Here is a 17233-nt window from a genome sequence, read left to right as displayed (position 1 = left end):
AAAGGAGAAAGCTTTATTCACTCAATATTTATTTAGTTCCTGTTTGGTGCCAGGCACACCAGTTATAATGGTCTGCTTTCATAAAACTTACAGCCATGCAGGGAGAAAGATAAACAAATAAGCTAATTACCAAGGGAATCTCAGGAAAACTTCCTTGAAAAGGGGATGTCTTACCTAAGACTAAAGGATGATAAAGAGTTAACTAAAAGATAATAAAAAGACAAATGACCAATTGAAAAATGCACAAAGGATCTGAATACATACTTTTCCAAAGGTATACAAATGGCCAATTAGCTTATGAAAAGATGTTCAACATCAATAAGCCATCAGAGAAATACAAATAAAATCCACAATAAGATGCCACCTCACATCCATTTGGATGGTTAAAATCAAACAGATGGACAATAACTAGTTAGTTAAGAGATGAAGAAATGGGAACCCTTATACACTGCTTGTGGGAATGTAAAATAGTGCAGCTGCTTTTGGAAAACAAGTCTGGCAGTCCCTCAAATGATTAAACATAGAGTTACCATATGACCTAGTAATTGCATTGCTAAGACACATACCCAAGAGTATTGAAAATATATGTCCACAATATAAACTTGTACATGGATGGGGCGCCTGGGTGGCTTAGTCGGTTAAGCGTCCGACTTTCGCTTAGGTCATGATCTCGCGGTTCGTGGGTTCGAGCCCCGCGTCGGGCTCTGTGCTGACTGCCAGCTCAGAGCCTGGAGCCTGTTTCAGTCTGTGACTCCCTCTCTCTCTGACCCTCCCCTGCTCACGCTGTCTCTCTCTCTCTCCTAGAAATAAATAAAACATTAAAAAAAATTAAAAAAAAAAAAACTTGTACATGGATGCTTATAGCAGCATTATTCTTTTTTTCAATGTTTATTTATTTTTGAGAAAGAGAGAGAGGAGGGGAGGGAGACTAGAGGATCCGAAGCAGGCTCCATGCTGACAGCAGAGAACCCAGTGTGGGGCTCAAACTCATGATCCACAAGTTCATGACCTGAGCCCAAGTCGGACACTTACCCAGCTGAGCCACCCAGGTGCCCCACAGCAGCATTATTCTTAATAGCCAAAAAGTGGAAATAACCCAAAGGTCCATCAACTGATGAATGTGTAAGTAAAATATGGTATATTATTCATATAGTGGAATGTTATCTAGTCATAAAAAGGAATGAAGTACTGACACATGCTACAACATGGATGAGCCTTTAAAATATTGTACACTAAGTGAAAGAAGCCCATCACAGACCAGATACTGTATACTTCCATGTGTATGAAATGTCCAGAGCAGGCAAATCTATACAGTTAAGAAGTAGACTAGCATTTTCCAGGGACTAGGAAGGGGGAAGAATGATGGGAAGTGATAACTAATTGGTATGGGGTTTCTTCATCACTCCAATGCTGGGAGTGATGAAAATTTCTAAAATTGAATTGTATACTCTAAGTGGATGAATTATACGGTATGTGAATATCTCAACAAAGCTGTTATAGTAATAATAATAACTAGGGGAAAAAGGGAGGAAGAGTTCAGTTCCCAGACAAAAAAGTATGGAAAGGAAATGAAGGGGGGAAAAGCAGTGTGACTGAACTACAGTGAGCAAGGAGAGAGCAGTAGGAATTGAAACTGAAGAAGCAGACAAATGTCAGGCCCTTCAGGGGCTTGTAAGACTTTAGTCTGAGAGCAGTGAGAAGCCATTAAAGCCACAAGGAGAACTACAGTGGATATGCTGCCTGATAAGCTGAAAATTGTTAAACTTATCTAGCTTTCTCTCCACACTTTGTGTTCCACAAAACACTCCCTCAGCTCTCCAAAGGATGTAGAAAAGGGTGCAGAACTGGCCCGTGTTGCTACAAAGAACAAGGACCAATGAGCACGAGGCTTATGTGAGCTCATTTTACAATTTTATTTTATTTTTTAGTGTTTATTTATTTTGAAAGAGAGAGAGAGTGTGTGTGCATAAGCATGGGAGGGGCAGAGAGAGAGAGGGAGAGAATCCCAAGCAGGCTCCACACTCTCAACGCAGAGCCTGACCCAGGGCTCGAACTCATAAAATGAGATCAGGACCTGAACCAAAATCAAGAGTTGGACCAACTGAGCCACTCAGGCACCCCCTGAGCCCATTTTAAAGAAAGTTTCATAATACTCAGGGTTCTCCAAGAACGTAAGGCAGCCCCCTGACACCAGCAGTGTTCCTGCAAAGATGTAATACCTACACAGGATCTGTAGAATACTCTAGCACTGAGTAGGACATCAGTCAAGATAACTTCTAAAACTGAAACCCATTCAATCACGAAGACTCTGCAAAGACGAACAGAACTCTCTTCGCTTTTCTGAAGCTGTCTGTTTCAGGAGCCCCTTTCTCATTCACTAACCACAAATGCTCTTGCCCAGCTGCTAGAGTTAACCATTAGGTGGACTCATGGTCCTAGACAGAGTCCAGAATTTTCACTAAAATAATTATCAGGTGTCCTATTTTGAGTATATTTGTATACAATTAATATAAATGTCAAAACGCATAAATCCAGAAACCCCAGTATGGCTCCTTGCTAAACTCCCCATTTGGGGCCAAAGAGCTGCTGCAATAACTTCCTGCCCAGCTGAGTACCCAACTGCTGAAGCAAACCTGGCAAACAGTGGCTCAGTCATAGCTCCCCCTCTTTACCCATAGCTGGTCCAGAACATTCCACCAGCAGCCAGGTAAGAGGAACCCTGACATGCAGAATGCCCAAATATTCCCCAGGCCGCTTCACGAAGCCAGGGAATAGTCAAAACAGGGGGGCAAGCTTTGAAGGAAAAACTTTTGGAGCTGAAATAAGACCCAGTCTTCCTGTCTAATGACTCAAGAAGATTAGGTCTGCCCCTCGTCCGTTTCTCGGTTAGGCATGTACCCAGCTGATGAGGTCAAATCAAAAATATATAATAAAAAGGAGCCACCTTGAAAACAGTATGGCACTTCCCCCAAAGTTAAGAATAGAATTACCATATAATCCAACAATATGACTTCTAGATAGATCTACCCCCAAAGAACTGAAAGCAGAAATTCCCACAGGTAGCTGCACCCCCCTGTTCAGAGCAGCGATATTCACAGCTAAGAGGTGGAAGCAACCCAAACGTCTCCAAATGAATGGATAAACGAAACTTGGTACACGCAACGCACACAATGGAATATTATTCAGCCTTAGAAAGTAAGGAATTTTGGGAGGAATTCTTGCCACATGCTATCACAATGGATGAACTTTGAGGATTTAATGCTAAGTGAAATAAGCTAGTCACGGAAAGACAAGTACCGGACGATTCCACTTAAATGGAGTTCCTAGATTAATCAGAATCACACATAGACAGCGAAATGGTACTTGCCAGGGCCTGAGGGGAGGGGCCAAAGGGGAGTTCTCATTTCATGGGTATAGTGCTTCTATTCGGGAGGATGACCAAGTTCAGGATGTGGATGGTAGTGAGGGTTGCAGAAAATTATGAATGAACTTAATGTCATTGGACTGTACGCTTAAAAAGGGTTAAAATGGTAACTTCTGTGGCGGATATTTTACCACCATTAAAAACAGCAGCCACCCTCCGGTACTAAGAACTTAGAGCTTTTAGGTTCTTGAGAACCTTCACAAGTAGAGCTAACATACTGGTGCGGAGCCCCGAATTCATCAGATTTGGGGTTTACCTTATTTTTTTCTGAGCTCCTGTGAACCTTAGGGTCTGAGAGGAGTAGGGCGGTCCTGTCAATGCGGACTGAGCAGGATTCCGTGACCCGCTCCACAACCCCCCGCCTACCGCTCCTCAGAAAGGCTCAGCCAGTGTGTCGCGTATCTTACCAGCTGTCTTTAAGGACCCGGAGCTGCACGTTCTTCCAATCAAAGGGCAGCGCCAACCGCAAGGCGTTATTTCCTTTTGTCCCGCCCTCCCCTGCTTCCGACTGGCGGGTTTCAAACCCACGGGAGCCAATGAGAGCGAGCGGACGCCCTGTGTGCCAGCCTTAGCTCCTGGCGCGGGTTTTGAAGAAAAACTGTCGCGGAGGAGTCATGGTGCCACCGCGACCGTCCGCAGCCGCCGGTGAGTATGACCGTGAACCCCTGCCTCTCCCAGGCGCCCAAGCAAGGGCAGGAAAGAAGGGAGGCCACCAAGTGAGTTCTTTTCGCGGAAGTTGCTCCCGTCCGCTTGCTGGTGCGCCTCGGTCTCCCCCTAGGTATTTCCAGCCCTGGGAGAGCTGACAGGAGCCCACGCCCTGGCTCTGGGTGAGACGTCTGGCCGGGGATAGGGGAGAGTGGATGCGGGGCCAGATGCCTCACAGGCATCTTCCCAGTAGTTCCTCCAGCAGGTCTGCAAGCAGATGTCATTGTCACCTCGTTTAGGTAGAGAACCCGAGGCCTCTTGTCCAGGTCGCACTTCCAGAAGGAAGCCAAGCGCTCTGGCAGCGACCCAGATTTGGCTCCAGGGAGAGCCTGGGCGTGGTCCTCTGTGCTGCATCCTGAGCTTTGACATCTACCAAGAGGCTGGGTCTGACCCTAACAGGGGGCACTGAAAGTTGATGGTTAAATTTGCACTGAAAGCTGAGTGTCCTGGGTTCCCTGATCTCTTAAATATGGTGGAACCCTTAGCTATCTTTTCAACTACTCAGATGCCACCTGCTCCCAAATGCAGATAGTATTTTGATAGTTTCAGTAATAATACCTGCTGACTGTCTGCTAGGTCCTGGGCACTGTCCTGGGTGCTTTACATAATAACTCTTAAAGTTGGGCATTTCTGTCTCCATTTTTATAGGTTCAGAGGCAGCAATGCTTGCTAACTTGCTAGAAGTCACAGAGCTGGGATTCCAACCTGATCTGTGAGCCCCTGCTCTCTACACTGCCCGGCATGGCATACAATGCTTAATTCTCAAAGCTGCATCAGAGACAGATATCAAAACACATAGCACCTCAGTTTAGATGAAATTAAGAATAGTTTTGCACCCCTTTAGTCTTTTGTTTTTCTGGTCATTGTTTTTTTTTTTTTAATTTCTTTTTAATGTTTATTTATTTTTGAAGGAGAAAGAGACAAGAGTGTGAGCCCAGGAGGGACAGAGAGAGAGAGACATGGAATCCAAAGCAGGATCCAGGCTCTGAGCTGTCAGCACAGACCCCAACGCCAGCCCAAACCCATGAGCCTTGAGGTCATGACCTGAGCCAAAGTTGGATGCTTAACCAACTGAGCCACCCAGGCACCGACCCCCCCCCTTTTTTTTTTTTTTTTGCCATTATCGAATTTTGGCCTTTTCCAACCACCTATTCCCTTCCCTCAGTCCCTGCCTCAGAACTCCCATAATTCTTTCTTTGGCCCTTTCTTATGGTACCTAGTTTTTGCCTTACATTGTTATTATTGTTGTGTTTATTTTATCCCCACTACTATAGTGAAACTTCTTCAATACAGAAATACTGAATTTTCATCCCCTCACAAATGCCTTGCGTAGTAGAAAGGCACCCATATTACAGATGTTTTCCATGAACCGCCCCCTAACCTGGGCTATTTTGGCCTTAGGCCCAAAGGAAACCATGTAAGGTTTTGTGGGCAAAAATCATCATCCCTGTCAGAAAAAAATATAATTAATGAGACCAAGCCTGGTTCGCCAGCTCAGGTGAGCCACTAATAGATTTCTTCATGTAAAGTATAATATGTTGTAGCTGAGAACAGCTGCTGTGAGCAAGGGCTCCGGTGTTGGATAAACCGGGTTTCAGATCCTAGCTTTGCTACATATTAGCTGGGTAACTTTGGGCATATCATTTATCCCCTTTAGATTTCAGACCATAAAATACCTCAGAAGATTGTTGTGCAGATTAACGAAAGTAATGTTAAGTGAGAAGAGCTCAGTATAGGACGCAGCATACAAATGATAATTGTTGACGTAGACATTAGCTTGGAGGCAAACGTATGGGACTAGGGACTTTATCATATGTGATCCAAAGCCAAAAGCATTACAGAAAAGTACCATCTTTTAGAAGCTAGATGACCTGGTTAAAACCTCCAGCTAAAGCTCTGTTGTTTGTTGGCTTGCCTATTTTGCAGAAGAGCGGCAGAGAAAGCTCCAGGAGTACCTAGCAGCCAAGGGAAAGCTGAAGTGCCAAAACACCAAGTGAGTCTGTCTTACAGTTATGCAAGTTTTGTTGCCCTGGTTGCTAATAGCAATTTAAAGCCTTTCAAAACACAGCCTTTCTGTGTGTAGTCAGACTGCATCGAGATCCTCTGATAACTCAGAAAAGGGTATATTGGTCTAGACATGACAAAACCCTGGCCAGTATCTTGGCAAGACTAAAGCACTATTACTGTGCAGTCTCTAAAGGAAAGAGGAGAAGGTCCACAGTATTACCTACAATGCTTTTTCTGTCCCTGTCCCTGCTTTTTTTTTCCCCTAGGAAAGGGGTTCTCGTGAAGGCTACAAAAGTTCAAAGAGTTGAGTGACCCCAGTTCTACTGTTCCTTGCTAAAGCAGGACAGCCAGTTATAATCAGGCCACCAGCACCCTCCACCCACCGCCTCTGTGGTCATTCTCTTAGCACGTACTATTGAAGTGGACATGATAGGACTGTTTCACTTTTGTCTTTTGTCAGCATCCTGCCATTGTAGTGATGTTACTAGTCCCTCTTGCTTAGCATTGATATATTTTCTCCCCAGTGTGTTGCTAAATTTTTATTTGGAAATGAATTTTTACAAAGTTAGCTTTGACCCTTTATTTTAGTTTCCTTTTACTTTGGGGTTTTAACTCAACTTTGTTTCCTAGATTAATTAAATCTGATTCATTTACTCAACCAATACCTATTTAATACCTATAATGTATCAGTCACTCTTGGTTCTAGAGATATGGTGTTTAACAAAACAGAGAGGTCCCTGCCTTTCCAGGGTTTATATTCAAGATGGGGAAAACTAACAGCAAGTCATGGTCAAAGTCCCTGTTAGTCTGGCAATTGTTTTTGATCCATGCCAATTGAATCCTTCTAAATTCTCCTCTATTTTCCTATGTCTTTTTGCATTTTCTGTCTCACTGGCTAAATTTCATATATGTCCTGTTTTTTTAATGATATCTTTTCTTCACCCCTGAATATTCATTACCTGTAGATACTTAAACTTTTTAAGAAGCTGTTAATTACCTTATTTGATATTGTATCTCTAGTGTCTGGTACATTGCAGTGTTCAAGGACTGATGTTTGAATGAACAAGACTATGCAAATATGAAGAAAACACATACATTTCATTAATCTTGTTAGAATGCTATACTTATGCATAGGACATCTCTGAAAATGATTACAAAAACATGAGTAAGTGGTATGGTCTGAGGAGTAGACTAGCAGGGGGATGGATAATATGGAGACTATTGGATATAATTTTGAATTATTTTACTACATACAGAAATCCTAATGATTTAAAATTCTAATCATAATGCATTTTAATTACTATATTTCCCAAGCCTTGCTGATCCTTCTGGACTAAGAACTAATCTTATTTTGTCTTTTATAGGCCTTACCTAAAAGCCAAGAGTAATTGTCCGAATCCTCCACCTTCTAAATCTGTAAGTAGAAATTCATCTTTTAAAAAATAATCATTTTGGATGATTAATAATAAAAATAATGAAGAGGTTTACAACCTAAAGACTATATTATGCAAAGATATTTCTTTTTGAAAAGTACAGCATATTATAGTTCAGCTTTGTTAACCAAAAAAAATCCTCAAGGGCACATTGGTCCTCTTAATAGCTAACATTAATTGAACATTTACTATGCATCTGGCACTTTTCTGACATACATTGACTCATTGAGTCCTTACGACTTTACGAGGTAGGTACTTACTAGCCCTATATTACAAATGAGGGAACTGAGTCACGGAAAGTTTAAGTAACTTCCCAAGGTCACATAGTTATTAAATGACAGAGTGAGAGCCTGTGGTCTTAACCACTTTGGTATGCTGCCATGAAGTCAAATGGCTCAGTAGTCATTAAAAGGGACCATCTTATTGTGTCTTCCAAGCTACTTAACAGGATATGCTTCCCCAACAGTTCAATGCAGCCAGATTATGGATAGAATGGTAAAGGATGCTCACATTTTCAAGGTTTAAATGGGAGAATTTAGCCTTCTGAAAGGCTACAGAGAGGATCAGACACTGTGAAGGAAAGAAAATGTATATAAGGCAAAATTGGTACATCATGACATGAACAGTTGGGAATCACTGGGTTAGACTTCTACTTTATGCAGATTGCGTTAGTGTAGCCTGCAAGTTTTAAAGGAAAAAACAAACAAAACAAAACAAAACACTTCATTCTGAGTTCCCAGAGGAATCTCTAGAAGCTAACAATATACTGTATGCCTTTCTTTTTTACCTAGTTGTGAAGATAAAAATTAAGTGGGAAAGGCAATTATGAAATAGGAGAAACTAAAAGGACTAAGCAAATAATAGTCCTCATTGCAATTGTATAATGCCTTACAATTTATAAAACCTTTCTAGACCTAATTGTAATAGCTAACATTTGAGTGCTTATTATCACCAGCCATATACTAGGCAAGATACTTTACACACAACATCTCAATTAACAGAACAACCTATATAAGTTCAACCCCATAAGAAAGGTGGCCTTATGATTTAATGTCCAGTTACCTTTGAGCATAAAAGTAGATATTGTTATGTTGGGCCAACAGCCATAAATAAAAACTTTTGTGGAAAAAAGGACGTTATAACACCCTTCCCAGAAGACAGATATCATTATTGTTATTTTCATTTTACAAATGAGAGGACTGAGGCTCAAGGAGATTGAATACTTTGTCAAAATTATGTAGCCAGTAAGGGTCAGACTTAGGATTTGAACAAAGCTTTTATGGCACCCTCTTACTATAGTGCTACTAGTCAAAGAAACACACAAAGTTTTCCATTTACTGTTCCTATCTGGAAGTTTTAATATATTGAACCAAGATTTGAAAGGATTCCTTGGAGCCATGCTCTTAAATTTATTGAAAAATATTTAGGTATAATTGTTAAAAACCGCCTAGGCCCAAATGCTAACTCCTTCATTTTCCTGCTAAATGACCTTCGGCAAGTTGTTTAACTTTATCTATAAAATGGAAATAATAGGAGATAATACGAGATATCTCATAGAGTTGTTTGAAGGGATTGAGTTAGTATATATTGAAATACATTTAGAAATGTCTGCAGACTGGGCTATATGTTCCGCTGGAGGTACATAAAGTATCTCCAAAGGGTACACAGTTTAACAGAATCAGCTTCCAGATCCTCAACTTCCACATACGCTTTTGCCTAAACTTGATTTGTTGTAGAATGTGCCTCACATACAGTTTCTCCTTCCCCACCTCCCCTGTCAATAGCATCCTTCTACCATTTTCTTTCTCTGCTGTTTTAGACAAACCACTCAGCCTTCCCATCCCTAAGCTTAATATAATGCTTTGCCCTGAATGGGGAATGCCTCCAGAGTACAACATCAAGGGACAGTAGTGAAATTATGGAGTTGATGTTGAGAAAGCCTTTTTCAATTCAGGTGGCTTCCAGTTTTTTGCATTCAACATTGTCATCCAGTAGAACATTAAAAATAATTTTTTGCTGAGAGACCAATGTGTGATTTTTAGTACATGCCTCTAGGTGAGTTCAAAGAATTGACTGTAACTGGCTGTGACAAAACATCTTCTATTCTCATGAACTTATTTTTTTTTATTTTAATTCCAGTATAGTTAATATACAGTGTTAAATTAGTTTCAGGTGTACAATACAGTGATTCAGCCATTCTATATATGACTCAGTGCTCATTAAGCTAAGTGTACTCTTAATCTTCACCTATTTCACCCATTCCCTCCTCACATCACTCCCCCACCCCCTTCGTTAACCATCTGTTCACTCTCTGTAGTTAAGAGTCTTTTTTTTTTGGTTTGTCTCTTTTTTTTCCCTTCATTTGTTTTGTTTCTTAAATTTCACATATGAGTGAAATCACATGGTATTTGTCTTTCTCTGACTGACTTATTTTGTTTGCAGTATACCCTCTAGATCCATCCATGTTGCAAATGGCAAGATCTCTTTCTTTTTCATGGTTGAATTACATTTATATACACTTCTTTATTCATTCATCTATTGATGGACACCTGGACTGCTTCCATAATTTGGCTATTGTAAATAATACTGCAATAAACATAAGGATGCATATATCCTATTGAATTAGTGGGTTCATATTCTTTGAGTAAATATCCAGTAGTGTGATTACTGGATCATATGGTAATTCTATTTTTAATTTTTTGAGGAACCTCCATACTGACTTTCACAGTGGCCGCACCAGTTTACATTCCTACCACAGTGCACAAAGTTTCCTTTTTATCCACGTCCTCACCAACACCTGTTGTTTCTTGTGTTTTTTATGTTAGCCATTCTGACAGGTGTGAAATGATATCTCATTGTGGCTTTGATTTGCATTTCCCTGATGATGAGTGATTTTCTTGTGTTTGTTGGCCATTGTTTGTCTTCTTTGGAGAAATGTCCATTCATACCTTCTGCTCATTTTTTATTTTTTTTTATTCTTATTTTTTAATGTTTTATTTATTTCTAGGAGAGAGAGAGAGAGAGAGAGACAGCGTGAGCAGGGGAGGGTCAGAGAGAGAGGGAGTCACAGACTGAAACAGGCTCCAGGCTCTGAGTTGGCAGTCAGCACAGAGCCCGACGCGGGGCTCGAACCCACGAACCGCGAGATCATGACCTAAGCGAAAGTCGGACGCTTAACCGACTAAGCCACCCAGGCGCCCCTTCTGCTCATTTTTTAAACTGGGGTTTTTTTTGGTGTTGAGTTAGTGTAAACGTTCTTTATGTATTCTGGATACTAACCCATCTACTTATTAATGTGAACAAATTTTCTGTGTTTTTTTAAAAAAGATAAAGGAATAAAATTGATGCAGACCTCTGTCTCATTCCAGCAACAAATGTCCCCCAGTGAATACATAAATTATAAAGACGAGGAGCTCCAACCAACTCATTAAGAGATACATTTCTAGGGGCGCCTGTGTGGCTTAGTCGGTTAAGCGTCCGACTTTCGCTTGGGTCATGATCTCGCGGTTCGTGGGTTCGAGCCCCGCGTCAGGCCCTGTGCTGACTGCCAGCTCAGAGCCTGGAGCCTGTTTCAGTCTGTGACTCCCTCTCTCTCTGACCCTCCCCTGCTCACGCGCTCTCTCTCTCTCTCTCCTAGAAATAAATAAAACATAAAAAAAAAAAAGAGAGATACATTTCTATTTTCTTAGAAATATTTTCTTAGAAATATTTCATATTTTCCTTTTCATGTTTAGTAATTAGTGATCAGGATGCCTGGGTGAGTCAGTTGAGAGTCTGACCCTTGGTTTCAGTTCAGGTCATGATCACATGATTGTGAGTTCAAGCCCCACATTGGGCTCTGTGCTGACAGTATGGAGCTTCCTTGGGATTCTCCATCTCCCTCTCTCTCTGCCCCTCCCTTGTGTACACTTTCTCTCTCTCTTAAAATAAATAAACCTAAAATAATAATAATAATTAGTGGTCAAAATTGGTAACATTTATCTTCTTTGGCTGAATTATTTATAATTATGGCAAAAACAAGTAGGACAAATTTATAAACATGTATATTCATTGAGAAGTATGATAGGGTAATGAACTAGATGCTGCCAACCACAAAAATCTAGAATAAAAATTTTGTGGTGAACTGGAAAGAAATAGACCAAGGGAAAAAAGGAAACATGTTATATTTTCAATTTTAAAGAAGTATGTTTGTATAGTTTTTTAAAGGGATTGTAGTATCAAATTTCATTATCTTAAAATGTCAATATTGACAGTGTGCCTGAAATTACATCTTTTGCAACTATTTAAACTAATAATAAAAAGCTTTAGACATTAACTCTAAAAAGTATGAAAGGGTACAACGTTTGTCAAAATTATTTTGGGCAGATGTGAACAAAAACACTTGAAAAACCCTGATAAGATGAGCTCTACAATCTCTCCCAGCCCTACTATAGTCCTTATTTCATTGTTTCATCATTTTTTTTGTGCATGTATCTTTTCTGTTAGCACTCCTCAGGGACAGGTGTTGTCTCCTCTCATCTTTGCATCCTTTTAGTACTCTGATTAGTGTACATTCTAGTAAATCTGTCTTGATTTAAACCCTCGTCATATATGGTATGTTGTATATATCCTCCCTCCCCTGGCTTCATGTGTCCAGAATAAACTGACCAAGTTCAGTTTGAATCAATTGTTCCTTTTTGTATATTCTTTGATTTTTTTTTAAATCATTTAGACCCATCAATTCTGAGGTAAGTTGTCAGAGACCAGGATTTAAGAGACTGAATGAAGTTCTAGCTCCAGCCCTGCCTCAAACACCCTGCCTGACCTTGGGCAACTCACTTTCTCTCTTAAATGAAGTGGTTCAATTTAATGATCTCTAAAATTCCAGCCTTGGGGATACCTGGCTGCCTCAGTCAGTAGAACATGCTACTCTTGATGTCAGGGTGGTAGGTTCAAGCCCCACATTGAGTGTGGCGATGACTTAAAAATAATAATAATAAAGTAAAATTCCAACCTCAATGGTCTGTATTTGCCTATTAATTGCTGGCTATTCTGTCAGCCAGATGACTCTTCTAAGCCTAGTTTTTCTCCCAATGTAGTACTTAAAACTGCAGGACCAGTTCTACCACTTATAATAAATTACCAAGGCCAGTCTAATCTAAAATGAAGATATAAAACTGAACAAAAGAGAAAATACTTGCAAGTCATATATATGATAAGGAGCTACTCTCCAGGATATATAACAAACTCTTGTAGCTCAACAATTAAAAAACAAATAACCCAACTTTAAAATGGACAAAGGAAAATAATCATAATAATCATAATAGTAATAACATGGACAAAAGATCTGAATAGACATTTCTCCAAAGAAGATATACAAATGGCCAATAAGGACATGAAAAGATGCTCCCTATCATTACCATCAGGGAAATGCAAATAAAAACCACAGTGAAATACCACATCATACTTAGTAGGATGGTTATAAATCAAAAGAGACATAACAAGGATTGGGGAGGATGTGGAGACATTAGGACCCTTCTACGATGTTGGTGGAATGTAAAATGCTATAGCCACTTTGGAAAACAGCTTAGCAGTTCCTCAAAAGTTAAACATAGAGTTACCATAGTCCCAGCAATTTCATTCCTAGGTATATACCCAAGAGAACTGAAAACATATGCTCACACAAGCTTAAAACAAATGCTGATGGCAACATTTTGCATAACAGCCCAAAGTTGAAACAACCCAAATGTTCATCAGTCAATGAATGGATAACCTCTGCACTGTCAGCACAGAGTCTACTTGGTATTCTCTCTCTCCCTCTCTCTGCTCTTCCCCTGTACATGTGCTCTCTCTCTCAAAATAAAGAAATAAACTTAAAAATAAGATTAAAAAGTAAATAAGTTATAAAGTTTATTATTGAAAAATAAAGTGGTGAAGACTGATACATCCTACAATATGAGTGAGTCTCAAAAACCTTATGCTAAGTGAAAGAAGCCAGTAGCAAAGGGCCACATATTGTATGATCCCATTACATGAAATGTTCAGAATAAGCAAATCTGTAGAGACAGAAAGTAGATTTTAGTGGTTGCCACTGTTTTAGAGAGAGGGAAATGAGGAGTGACTTTTAACAGGTATGGGATTTCTTTCTGTGGTGATGAAAATATTCTGGAACTAGATAGTGGTGATGGTTATACAACCTTATGAGTATACTAAAACCCACTGAATTATACACTTTAAAATGCTGAATTCTAGGGGCACCTTGGTGACTCAATCGATTGAGGGTCCAGCTTTCGATTTCAGCTCAGGGTATGATCCCAGAATCTTGGAATCTAGTCCCTCATTAGACTCTGTGCTGAGCATGGAGACTGTTTAAGATCCTCTCTCTCTCCCTCTGCTCCTTTTCCCCTCACTCACGCTCTTAAACAAACAAACAAACAAACAAATAAGATGAATTCTGTGGGGTGCAAATTATATCTCAAAAAAATAACAATGTTATAATATGTTTGGAAACTTTGATCATCCCTGCCTCTTCAGTAGGCAATAATGGAGAAATCAGAGGTGGATGTAAATGTTGGGACTCAAGGAGTAACCCAGCTATAGCCATGTGGATATACCATCTCCTGCTCCCAACCCTCCCCTCTTTCACCCCCAGCAGCACTGCCATACACGCACCATTCTAGAATGAACATCTCTTTGCCTGTAATGCCACGTGGCTCTGGTTACAGACTTTCTTTACACACTCACAAAGTTTACATAGTAATTCTCAACAATGTTACCAAATCAAAGATAAAGAGTGGCAACTCTAGCACTCCGTCTAGCACTCCTATATCTTCCCCTGAAGATATAATCTACAAATCTCTGCCAAATTCTCCTTTCTCAATACTTGCTTTCATTGCAAATGCTCTGGAAGGAAGTCAAGGTGGTTTGCTCCTATTATTTACCATATCTATGCTAAGCTCCCCTCCCTCATTTTTGAAGTTCTCTATAACCTAGCCCTACCTTTTCTTATCCAAGATTCAATCACATGGCTGAAACATTTCCTTGTTAATAATGTAGAATCTAACCTTAAAACCCTGTCCTGACTTTACAAATATGACTTTCTACTGAGATGTTAGATTTAATTGAAAACTGTTGCAAAGTGTCTCCGGCCTCCCAGCATCTACCACCTACCTATCCTTGCCACTGATCTCCAGGGATAAGACAAAGGTTCTTGCGTAACACTGTGATTTTTACAAAGACAGTGTTGTTTTAAAAAGAAAAAAAAAAACCTACAGCAATACACTCTACTACTAGAAGGGAGTTGGGAAGTACCCTAACATAAGTTTATTATGTATGTATCTTTCCAGAGTCCCTAGAAGGACACTTCATTTGAGACATAATAGATATTCAGCAAGTACTTGTTCAAGTGAGGCAAATTTGTCTTTTAAATAGCAATTTTTATATGTTCGCTGTATCTCTGCTTAATTCTATCAAGCTAAAATATTCTGATATATTTCTAATAGGAGCTCAAGTTATAAAGATCATCTATTAGTGAGCCTTTATTTCCCAGATTCAACTTTCTTCAAAAAAATTCTAAATAAAATAACTATTCTTTTATTTTATTTTATTTTTAAATGTTTTATTTATTTCTAGGAGAGAGAGAGAGAGATAGTGTGAGCAGGGAAGGGTCAGAGAGAGAGGGAGACACAGAATCCGAAACAGGCTCCAGGCTCTGAGCTGGCAGTCAGCACAGAGCCCGACGCGGGGCTCGAACCCACAAACCGCGAGATCATGACCCAAGCGAAAGTTGGACGCTTAACCGACTAAGCCACCCAGGCGCCCCACTATTCTTTTATTTTAAAAGCAGTGAACTGATGTTATTAATTTACTCTTTGATATTTTTCTTTGTCTTTTTAGACTGTTCTACCCAAAAAGAATGTTACCAATCATGTTGCTTTGCCTGTCAAAGCTAGAAGACCCGTCAACACTGAACTCCAGCCCAGACCTGCCAATATCACAGGATCCCAGAAGCCAAAGTTGGAGCCACCAAAACTTCTGGGCAGAAGGCTGACTTCAGGATGTGTTTCTTCGAACTCCAACTGTAAGCTTTCCAGCAATAGTCAACGACAGCATGAAGCTGGGTCATCCACTACTGGAGAACTGTCTAGAAAAACCATGGGGACCCTTACTATACAGGAACTGAAAACTGCAAAGCAGCAGGTAGCCGATCAAGGAAATACTAAGGGTGCAGACTCTGTGGACTCTAACCGTGTTGATAGTGGATCCTTGGGCAGCTTTCTAAAAGAGATAAACAAAGAAAACTTGCCCCAAACCTTACCAGACTCTCAAAGGAAGCCAAATCCTGAATTATGGACAATAGGTAAGCCAAAGACTAACTCTTATAATCAAACCAAGAGTAGTTTGGCTCCTAAACCAGCCTTGAGCAAAAGTTCAGGGAATGGTGCTGTTCTGAAAGACCAAGTTAATAAACAATTTGTTGGAAAAACACAAATTAGAATTCCACCAGTAAAGTCACAGCAACTCTCTAGAGGAACAAATCTTGCAAGACCAGGAGAAAAACTCCCAAAGACAGCTCCCTATCACTATGTTCAGACCCTTAGTAGGACTCAAGCATCGAAGAAACCAGTGGTCAAGGACATAAAGGATATAAAGGTTAATAGGGATAAATATGAAAGACCAAATGAAACTAAGGTACAGTCACACACTGTTACTGAACAGAAAGTAAAACACACCAAACCCTGGACATGCCCCAATGTGCTTCCAGGAGGCTGTAACAACAAACATCCAAACATTAAGCAAGATCAGAAAGCCACTCAACCTGGTTTTAGACCTCGGACATCATGTGCACTGCAAAAATCAACAGCCATAAGCCAAAGGCCTAATTTGACAGTTGGCAATTTTAATTCAGTCATTCCAAGCACCCCTAACATAACATCAAATGGAACCAATGGGAATAAATGGAGCAACAGCTGTCAACAAAAAACACAGACTTTGGACTCCAAGTTGAAAAAGATTCTTCCCCAGAACCATTTTCTCAATAGGACAGCTCCCAAAACTCAAGCTGGTAACAAAACCATACATGGAGGAAGAGTCCCAAATGGGACCCAAACTAATCCAAATATTAAGAAGAAGATCACAGCAGAGGATCGAAGGTACTTTGCTTTACTTCCATGATTTTGCAGTTTTAAATGGTTAGGCAATTGACCATCAGGTATACTCAGTCAGGACATAGGCCGTGAATAATGGCTTCTGAGTAATTTGAAGCAAATATAACAAGTACTAAGCCTTGGTAGAGCTGGGTGGTATATACATGTGTTATAAGTTATTCTCTGTAATTTTCTGTATGCTTGAAAATAATTTATTTTTTAGAAAGAAATTGAAACAAAATGGTTGGATAAGAAATAGGAGGTGCAGGGGTGCCTGAGTGGCTCAGTTGGTTAAGCCTCCGAGTTTGGCTCAGGTCGTGATCTGCCGGTCTGTGGGTTTGATCCCCGACTCGGGCTCTCTGCTGACAGCTCAGAGCCTAGAGCCTCCTTCAGATTCTGTGTCTCCCTCTCTACCTGCCCCTCCCCCACTCGCACTCTGTGTGTGTGTGTGTGTGTGTGTGTGTGTGTGTGTGTGTCTCTCAAAAATAAACATTAAAAAGAAGAAGAAATAGGCGTTGCAGACGTAGACTACTCATTCA

The 17233-nt window shown here is 40.3% G+C and overlaps 1 protein-coding gene across 1 annotated transcript in view; it reads left to right on the top strand.

The window, feature by feature from the left end:
• Positions 1-3984: 3984 nt before the first annotated feature.
• The window catches only part of CKAP2L (cytoskeleton associated protein 2 like), a 28837-nt gene continuing 15588 nt past the window's right edge, over positions 3985-17233 (top strand). Inside the window, exons 1-4 of the mRNA XM_039231728.1 lie at positions 3985-4069; positions 6056-6122; positions 7501-7552; positions 15445-16700. Of these exons, the coding sequence (XP_039087659.1) occupies positions 4039-4069; positions 6056-6122; positions 7501-7552; positions 15445-16700 (1406 nt within the window). The 5' untranslated portion in view covers positions 3985-4038. The remainder of the gene's footprint in view (positions 4070-6055; positions 6123-7500; positions 7553-15444; positions 16701-17233) is intronic.

This window comes from Hyaena hyaena, unplaced genomic scaffold, assembly GCF_003009895.1.
Source record: "Hyaena hyaena isolate Hyena2069 unplaced genomic scaffold, ASM300989v1 scaffold_57, whole genome shotgun sequence".
NCBI classification, from domain to species: Eukaryota; Metazoa; Chordata; class Mammalia; order Carnivora; family Hyaenidae; genus Hyaena; species Hyaena hyaena.
Note: the sequence above shows the minus strand (reverse complement) of the source record. Positions and strands in the feature narration are given on the sequence as shown.